At 38.4% G+C, this 10339-nt stretch overlaps 1 protein-coding gene across 3 annotated transcripts in view; it reads right to left on the reverse strand.

Annotated features, from left to right (window-relative positions):
• Trappc8 (trafficking protein particle complex 8) overlaps positions 1 to 10339 on the reverse strand; it is an 83733-nt gene that overhangs the window by 3294 nt on the left and 70100 nt on the right. For all 3 annotated transcript variants that reach the window (XM_031365058.1, XM_031365057.1, XM_031365056.1), the window contains exons 23-27: positions 10078 to 10146; positions 9922 to 9980; positions 6803 to 6976; positions 3522 to 3623; positions 924 to 1069 (exon numbers count right to left, since the gene is read on the reverse strand). In XM_031365058.1, the coding sequence (XP_031220918.1) occupies positions 924 to 1069; positions 3522 to 3623; positions 6803 to 6976; positions 9922 to 9980; positions 10078 to 10146 (550 nt within the window). The remainder of the gene's footprint in view (positions 1 to 923; positions 1070 to 3521; positions 3624 to 6802; positions 6977 to 9921; positions 9981 to 10077; positions 10147 to 10339) is intronic.

The following is a 10339-nucleotide window of genomic DNA, read 5'->3' on the forward strand; positions in this document are numbered from 1 at the left end:
TTGCTGGGAATTGAACTCAGGACCTTCAGAAGTGCAGTCAGTGCTCTTAACCTCTGAGCCATCCCTCCAGCCTCAGATTTAGAACTTTTTATTTTAAAAACTTTGTTTATACATTAAAGTTGTTTATCAACATTACAAACAAACCACTCCCTATTGATATTTGGTATTTAAAAGTTCCCCCAAGGGCCAAGCAGTGGTGGCACATGACTTTAATCCCAGCACTTGGGAGGCAAGGCAGGTCGATTTCTGAGTTTGAGGCCAGCCTGGAACTACAGAGTGAGTTCCAGGAAAGTCAGAGCTATACAAGGAAACCCTGTCTTGAATGAAAAAAAAAGTCCCCCCTAGGTTGGGGGTATTAGTTTGCAAGATGGCTCAGTAGGAAAAGGAGATTGCTGCCAAGCCTGTCAGCCTGAGTTTGCTCCCTGGGCCCCCCATAGTGGAAGGAGAGAACTAATTCCTGAAGGCTGGCCTTGACTTCCACATGAATGCCAGGGGATGTATTCATACATACATACAAACAATACACACAGATGTAAAAAATAATTCTAAAAGAACGAGTCTGAGTTCCATTGCTAGTCATGTTGTAAATTTGTGTCTAAACCAAAATGATACAAATTTTCCCCCTAGTTTTTGACTTTATGAAAAACCTTACAACTCAAAAGGAAAGCTTATGATACCTGAGAAGTGGCTAAGACAATGTCCAACCTCAGTAACACTCAAGGTGACAGTATGAGTGTGTATGTGTGCGAGTGTATACATACACTTGCAAACACTAGTAGTAAAGGCTAAATCACTTAAGACTATATATTATTTTAAATTCTTTGGGTGAGTGAATTAATGCTGTTATCAACATAATGTTAACTTTTAAAAATGGGTGTCTTGTACATGTACATAGGAAAATTTAATAGAAATAGCCCTCAAACCTTTTCTGATGAAATGGATGGTGAAATGACTCCGGGTAGTGGAGACTTGTTTTAATGAGATTAGAAAGCTGCTCTACTGATGGTCTTGTGGAAACTGTAGTGTTTTCTGGCCTGAAAAACTTTAATAGTTCCATTTCTGGTGGCTCCTGAGAATAGGAAAAAAAAAAAAAAAAGGATTAATAATGAAACAATGCTTTAATAAAGTTACAGCATACAGACTTTAAAAAAAAAAATGAAGACAATGTAATTATAAAGAGGTTTGGGTTTTTTGTTTTGGGGTTTTTGTTGTTGTTGTTATTTAAACTAACAGCTGCTATCATTTGCAATATAGCTTGGAATAAACATTAATTTCTGTTTACCTAACAATTCCATACATTAGCTCTATGATCTTACATAATTACCTTAATACTTTTCTTATATGTAAACTTAGATTCCATAACTGATCATTTCAATGGTTGATCATGATTCTTTTTTTTTTGTTTTTTTTTTTTCGAGACAAGGTTTCTCTGTGTAGCCCTGGCTATCCTGTAGGTTGATATGATTCTTATCCAATAAGTTTAATTTGAGTACTGAGTACTGTTTAATACTGAGGCTGTGGAGAGTCAATTATATAGCACCAGTTTAAAATTAAGAATGGACCAAAAAAAAAAAATTCTGCTTTGAAAATATATTTCTTTATTTCACAGATTTAGTGTTTCAGATGTGTTTCAGGATTATTTGATCACACTGTGAACCCCACGATTATTTACTGGAAAAAAATGTTTCTAGTTGTAGTATGGCTCAGCTCTAGCACACACCTTTAATCCAAGAGGTTTCTGTAAAAAGGATTTTTGTAATCTAAGGGTTTATTGTAGGGGCTGGAGAAATGGCTTTCATTAATAACACTGACTGCTCTTTCAGAGGTCTTGAGTTCAATTCCCAGCAACCACATGGTGGCTCAGAACCATCTGTAATGAGAGCTGATGCCCTCTTCTGGTGTGTCTGAAAACATCTAGTGTATTCACATATATAAAATAAATTAATTAATAAGTAAATATTTGATAAAAAAAAAAAAAAGAACCTATACTCTATATACCAGATGCAGGGCACCGCTGGAATACCATGCATGCCTCGTATCCTAGCCCTTGGATGGTGGAAGCAAGAGAATCAGGAACTCAAGGTCAAGCTCAGCTACACAGTCAGTCTGAGGCCAGCCTAGACTAACTGCATAAGAGACTTAAGTTGTCTGTCTGTCTTCCTGTCTGTATGTCTTTCTCTCTTTGTTTCTTTCTTTCTGTTTTTTGAGAAAGGATTTTGTCTTTTCTTAAGAAGAAACTGAACAACTGCATCAAAATGCCCTCACACTGGTCACAGATAGAGCTCTACTTATTTCACAGCACAGCTGACTCTACCTGAGCAGTGCAGAGTGCTTATGAGGACTAAAGGAGAGTAACAGCAACACTGTCACATCACACAATACAAGCTAGCATGTTCTCCTAAGCTGTGGGCACCTCATACTCGGTACCATAAGGTCTTGTGGCTCACCCCTCCCTCAGTCAATGTTCCAGGAACCACTGTTCTTTTGGTTGGAAAACAACTAAACTGAACTAAAATGGCCACTGAGAGTTAAAGAGCTATCATAGGGACAGGTTTCACAAACATGACCTATCCTGAGGACCTAGATGACAATGAACACTACAGAACAGCCTCACACATTTGGAGGCCGAAGCTCTGCTTTTAACTCCTAAGACTCACTGACAGTCCACTTTAATCCAGAAGACAAAGAGCGGAGGAACACTGAAGGAGTTTCTGGAGAGCAGCTAGGATCTTTCTTTCCACCCCAGTCTTGGCTTAGACTGTGTTTCCATTTGTAAAAACTCTTATGTTTGTAACTACCTTTGATTTTAAAAGTTTGAAAATTGCATTATTAGGGATGAAGAGATGGCTCCGGGTTTAAGACCACTGTCTGCTCTTCTAAAGGATCTGGTTCACAACTATCCATAACTCCACTTCCAGGATCCAATTCTCTCTTCCTAACTCTGTAGGCACTGCACACCACACATGGTGCACAGACATAGTCCTTGGGCACTGTGTGCACGTGGTGTTCATACATAGTCTATGAACATCAAGCATGCACATGGTACACAGACATACATGCAGGTAAAACATTCACCTTTAAATAAAGACAATATATATAAGTAAATATTTTTAAATATATTACTAATATATTCAAGTCATCTAAAACAATATGACTTCTAAATTATACTGAATAAGGGCTAAAGGTATATAGCTTAGTGGTAGAGTGTGGGCTTATCATGTGTGAGACTCATGATTCAATAAAATAAGTTAGCAACACGGAATAAATTTCTATATATCACCTGTCAGAAGAAAAGATATAAACAGGAGCCACAGAAGGATATTTAGACAAACCAGGCATGTGATACATGCCTCTAACTCCAGCACCAGAGACCAATGCCAGTCAAGATAACTATATCTTGTCTCAGAACATAGAAGACAGAAGGATGAGAGGCGAGTCACAGAAAGATCGTGAGCATGAGGGGAGGACAATCATTCGCATACATGAAAACATCTCAACAGCCCCCCAGCAACTGCCCTTACCTGTTTCTGAGAGTGTGAAAAGGCTTCTTTCCCAACAGTGCGAAGAACAACATGATGCTGGCCTTCTAAAATGAGCTGCTTGTTATCTTCTACAACATATGCCTAAAAATGCAACCACAGAAATGTCACCTTTCATTCACCTCAAAAGTAACCATCTCAACTGTAAAGAAAAAAATGACACCTAGTATCTATCCATTTATCAATAATCCCATGTCAGCATTCCAACCTTTATTTATCCATTCCATAAAGAACCATCTGCCTCCCCACCCCCCAATCTGTTTGGGGTTTTCTATAACTCAAGACATCCAAGTATTTCAGAGACAAATCTTTAACACCTTTTCCTTGTTTTCAATAATCTTTCAAGAAACAGCTTCACAAAGAAGCGTGTCACAGTGTAGGCCTCTTTTGTGTGTGAACATGTACACATGGGTGGGTGCCCCTGAGAGCCAGAGCTCCACATATACTGTCTTCCTCAGCCACCTCTCACTGAGCCTGGAGCTGCCGGACAAGCTGCTCTCAGAGAACTGCAGGGACCCACCCCTCTCCGCCCTGTATTACCTAGGTTCTAGGGATCTGAACTCAGGACCTATGCTTGCATAGCACTTTATCCACTGAGCCATCTCCACAGGCCCAAGAAAGGCTGCTTTCTGAAGGCGATCTCAGTTAAAGACAAAGAAGTGACATAAAAGCCTCTTTATTCTACTGCCAAAATGCAGGTAACTGTAACTAAATCCAGTGTGTGAAAATGGCCATGCCTTACCAGACTGTGTAGACCAGGGTAGCCTCAAACCTGTGATTCTGTCTGCACTGAGTGCTAGCATTATAGGTGTGTACCAGCATGCCTGCCCTCTTTAACGCATACACTGTAAATCACAGAGGGGAGTGGAATCTGCTGTGTAGCTCAGGCTGGGATCAAACTTGAACCTTCTGAATATTAGAACTACAGGCACATGGCACCATATCTGGCTACACTACACATTTTTTAAAAGGCCTTTTTCTACTAGTAAATAGTATATTTAATTAATCTACTTTAAAATATCTGCTCTAACTTATAATATTTCTGTCAATTCTGCATAGAATTGACTCTGTTCTAGAGAAATACTTGCCAATGGCTGTGATTTATCATAATGCCACATTACACAATATACAAGATTTATCTTGAGTTTTATTTTCAAATTTTATTTATTTTATGTGCATCAGTATTTTGCTAGCACGCATGTCTGTGCACTGTATGCATGACTGGTACTTAGGGAAGCCAAAAGAGAATGCTGGATGCCCTGGGCTGGAGTTATAAGCCACCATGGGTTGCTAGGAATTAAACCTGGGTCCTCTGGAGGAAAAGCTCAATGCTCTTAACTAGTGACTCCAGCCCTAAATTATTTATTTCTAGTAATCCAAATTTTCTTTAGACTCAAGAGACTGCACCAGAATGCTGCAAGCATCTTAATGCTTGAGTATGATCCACTTCTGTATTCACCAACCGGTGACAGCTTGTCATGTGGGGTCACACTTTGAGTACTCCTGTCCTAAAGCATAAGACAGCCCACGGCCCACTCAGCCCAGAACTCAGTCTGTTGAACAGCAGCTGGTTTAACCTTACAGGAGTTCACTGACTGAGTCTTGGGACAATGTTTGACATCTTTTACACAGAGACTTCCAGGCCAACCTGAGTTACATATAGATACCCTGTCTCAAACCAAAACAAAACAAAACAATTTGATGCCCAAGATATGAGTTTGGTGATAAATAGTGTTTGATTCACAAATCCTCCTGTTCCTATGAATGATATCCCACAATTAAGATGACTTTACAAGTGTCAGCAGCTAGCTAGGTGTGATAACACACACCTGTAATCCCAGGAGTTGGGAGGTATGGGGAGGATCAGGAGCTCAAGGCCAACTTTGATTATATAAGATCCTGTGAGAAAAATAAAAACCAGAAACAGAAAGGATAAGATATTTTAAATTCTCTTTAATTTATAGACATGTTCTCAACTCAGTGTAAACGCAGCTCCAGGTACTATCTACCACCAAGCTCAGTATCCTAGCCTTTAATAAATTCAACCTCTACTTTCCATCAGAGATTACACATCTTCCCTTAGATGTGATCAGTGGGCCCTTTAGAGTGAAGTAACATTTTCTTCCCAACCAAGGTCACCATGGACTTGACAGTTGAATCCTGAGAGCATGTATTACTCAAAATCTTACTTTAAATGCATCAAGGGGTACTCAAGAGCTTATGACTTCAAGCTAATGCATAACAATGCACAAGTAGTCTTTTTTAACATAAAACACGTTTTGCAATTAATATATGCAACTTATTTAAGCAGTGTCTCATTTGAAGTTCATGCAAAGTCAGCATGTTTTCAAAAATATAAACTATTTCCAATACCAATAAGTAAATATAGAAAAAAGACAAAAGGGGGGAAAGGCACACAAGAAGATAGCACAAAGAGCAACGAGTCCAGGGAGCCGAGCACCTGCAGACCCACAGAGCAACTTCTTTCTTCATAGTGTCTGGACGTGCCATGACACCTGCTTTCATAGACATGCATGTCCACAGTATTCTTGCTGAAGAAACAACACTAACCAATAGAAGAAATCTACCTTCTCTGATTGAATTCTTTTCTTTAGACAAAAACATTCAAAAAGTCATTGTGGAGCTATTAAAAGGTATAATTTCAATATTGAAAGTGAAAATTTTAATTAAAAAATGAGTATACAGTTGTTCTCCAGTTTGAAAATATCTAGACCTGAATGTAGTAATGTGCATCTTTAATCCCAGAAAGATTGATTTCTGTAAATTCAAGGCCAGCCTGGTCTATATAACAAGTTCTAGGCTAGCAGAGCTACACACTGAGACCCTGACTCGAAAAAAAAAAGAAAATTAAGGAGGGAGGGAAGGAGAGAGAAAGAGACAGAGGGAGGAAGAGAAAGAAGGAAAGAAGGGAAAGGAAAGAAAAGGAAATGAGGAAGGAAGAAAGAAAGGAAGGAAGGAAGGGAGGAAGGAAAGAAGGAAAGAAAGGAAGGAAGGAAGGAAGGAACAAACAAACGAATGAATGAACGAAGAAACAAAGTCAGTCAGGCAGTGGTTGTGTGGATGGATGGATGGCTATTCAGGCTGGGTGTGATGGTATACACCTGTATTTCCAGCACTCACAAAGCTAAAGCAGATTACAGAGTTTGAAGCCCACCTGTGCTAGACAGAAAGCCCCAGTCTCAAATGTAAAATGTAAAGAAGCTGTAAAGGCCTTAAGTTGCCTACTGCCCACAGTGTAGCACCTTCCACAGGATGATGATGCTCAGGTCCACCTCACTGCACTTCTCAATCAGCCTCACAGCACCCTCTGCGGCGTGTTTCTCTGGATATGTTGATGGCTGATCCTGTGTTCTCTTCAACTCTGAGGATAAACTTCGGTAAAAGAAATCTGCACATGGACTTGCTGAACTTATTATCTGGTGAAAGAAAAAAAAAAACCACCTGTCTACATTAGTGTTTTAACGAAATGCCCTGTCAAAACTTACTGTCACTCATTAATGTAATCTGCCAAAATTTACACTTCTAAAACTCATATATACTCCACAGTTCATGTATTAATTTCTTGTCTGTGCAACTGAATACGTGAAGGTCATTTAGTGCAAATTACTCAGAAGGTAATTACTTAAAACGTGTTACACCAAAACAGTCTATACTCCCATGATTTTCCAAGTGTCCTGGGAAGATGAAGAAAAAAAAGTACTATTCTATATAACAAAAGTGCTTTTCATTCTATTTAATCACTAGAAACAGTAAGATCACTGAATTGCACCAAAACTCATTTTCATTGTTTTTGTTGTTAATTAATTTTGTGCATGAGTACTTTTTGAGATGTTTGGCTGAATTAAGGAGAAACTTATGAGGATACTATCTGGGAAACATGTAATGAAACAATACAGATAGCCATTGGCATTAACTTGCTCTTTGTTTTTACCTGAAAGAGATAATGTGAGAAAATATTCATATATATATGACTTTTCTTAACAGAACATTCTCTCATAGTAAAGTCTCTACATTTATAGTTTTATAAATTATTATATATATATATATATATATATATATATATATATATATCATTTAGATGTAAAGCTTCATAATACAAAGTAAATACTAAATGTTAACAAACCCATGCTGAGTTGGACAGATCTCAATTGTTAAAGAGTAGGGACACAGCCTAAAATACAAGAGGTCAGTTCCCAGCACCTGCTCCAGCCATTTATAAAACAAAACAACCAAGCCAACCAACCAACCAAAAAGACATGCATTTTTTTCTCTTCTGATGAACTTTTTTTTCTATCATCATAGTTTTCTCCTTAATCTGTAGTACTTGGTGTTATTTAACCAAATACTTCAAAAAAAAAAAAAATAAAAGTCTTCTGTTTCTGCCTTCTTCACTACTCATATACAATATTATTTAACAACAAATACAATAAAAGTTGCAACTTTAATGTAATTTAATGACCCTACTGATGCTTCTAGAAATTTGAATTCTTTTAAAATAAAATTAAAAACTGACCCACCAGGTGTGGTGGCAATGGGCCAATAATCCCTGCACAGGCAACTTAGCAAGACCCTTCTAAAAGTGAAAAATGAGCTGCAGATGTAGCTCAGTGGCAGAACGCTTACATACTAAGTAAGCGTCCATATACTAAATGGAATGCTCTGGGTTCAATCCTAGAATCACACACAAAACAAGAACAAAAACAAATAAAAAAGAAAAAGAAAAGATGTAAGTGTAAACCTGAAATAGTGCTAATTCTAACATTTAAAGTTAGTGTGGCTCATTAGATGACAGGATGACAGCAGGGCTGGTTAAAAATGCACAGGGCAGGAAGATGTTTCAACAATAAAAGATGACCTGAAGTGGATCTCTAGAGCCCAGCATCCATATAGAAAAGTGAAGATCCAGAAAGCAGCAGTCCAAAACTTATAGGCTAGCTAGCCTGGAAACATAGAGTGCAGCAGACACAAGGGAAAGAGAACCTGTCTCAACACAGAGAGAGAACTGACTCCAGAAAGCGGTCCTCTCTTTGAGCTCCACACATCCACCACAGCACACACATGCACACAAACAATGTATGTGATCACATACAGAACTAGATTAATTTAAACAAAATGTTAATGCATTTTGTCCAAGCTAGGAACATAGCTCAGTTGGTAGAGGGCCTAGAATACCCAAAGCTCTGGGTTCAACCTCCAGCTCTACATGGAAAGCCAGATAGGGTAATACAGGGCTGCAACGCCACCAGGCATGGTCACACACATGTAGTTGTTGGAATATGCATGGCCCAGGGAGTGGCACTATTAGAAAGGTGTGGCCTTGTTAGAGGAAGTGTGTCACTGGAGAAACCTTTCTCCTAGCTACCTGGAAGCCAGTCTTCTCATGTTTGCCTTTGGAACAAGATGTAGAACTCTCAGCTCCTCCAACACCATGCCTGCCTGGATGCTGCTATGTTCCCACCTTGATGACAATGGACTGAACCTTTAAACCTGTAAGCCAGCTCAAACTAAATGTTGTCCTTTGAAAGAGCTGCCTTGATCATGGTGTCTCTCCATGGCAATGAATCCCTAACTAATAAATATAGGGATGCATGGTGACTTAAGTCTGCATTCTCAGCATGCAGAAAGTAGAGATGTGAAGATGAGAAGTTCAAGGTCATCCCTGGCTACATCAGAAGTTCAAAGTCAGGCTGAACTACAAGATACCATGTCCTCAAGAAAATTTTAAAAATCATATTCTCAAACTCTATTGCAGATCATAATGGAGCTTCAGACACTTCTCTACATCTTGATATTCAAACCTAGGGTCTAAAGATGGAGCTACTACAGCTATCACTCAGGATAGCTAGTGACAGCTATCCACCACAGTCTTGATAGCATAACTGCATCACAACAAGATCGCAATGCATACTTCTTAACATACTCCAGGTGACTCTTTCCAACTCCAAGACAGCCTATGCACCCAATGTTTCTAGGTCTTGGAACCATGTGATATGCCCAAAATTGAGAAAAGAATTTTAAGAAGACTCAAAAACAAGGGTTCTAGTCAATAAGCTGTACTATGACCACTTTCCTAAACACAACAGCTTCCTCAAATAAATACAACTTTTCTAAAATCTCAATTACTGTGCCTATCTTACTGGATATTTTCAAAAGAAGTGAGCTTTATTTAATAAAGTGGTATAGTTCATCCAAATAGCATGTTTGGATTATCTCACCGATTAAATGTGCATGTAAAACTCAACGGAGTTCAGATACTCACTTTTCAGAGATAGTTATTAGTGATGCTACAGTGTTTTCAAAATAGACAGATTCTTGAAAACTAAGATTTTTATATCAAATACTACTGTGCATCATTGCATACCTGTTCATTTCCAAAGATGATATCTGCAAAAGTGTATTTTTCTGAGGACTGTCTACCACCTTAAAAAAAAAAAAAACATGAAAACAAATTAATTATACTATTACTATAAGATATAAAATGGACATTTAGGAAAGTGTGAGAGTAAAGCAACTTTACCTTCTTTTTGTTTACATCTTACTGCCTTGAAGCAAAACTTTCCCTTCTCCCTACTGGCAAGTTTGGCATCTGGGAATAAAAATATTTCTCAGGTTACAACACATGCAAAGCCCAATTCATTATTCAGACTTTCTTGGTGAAAACAGAAAGCAAATGATAATTATAAAAACGGTTTCATGTGGCTAGGTGTAGTGATGTATGCCTTTAATCTTAGCACTCAAGAGGCAGAAACGGACAGATCTCTGAGTTTGAGGCTAGACTA

This window comes from Mastomys coucha, unplaced genomic scaffold (assembly GCF_008632895.1).
Source record: "Mastomys coucha isolate ucsf_1 unplaced genomic scaffold, UCSF_Mcou_1 pScaffold13, whole genome shotgun sequence".
Classification (NCBI taxonomy): Eukaryota; Metazoa; Chordata; class Mammalia; order Rodentia; family Muridae; genus Mastomys; species Mastomys coucha.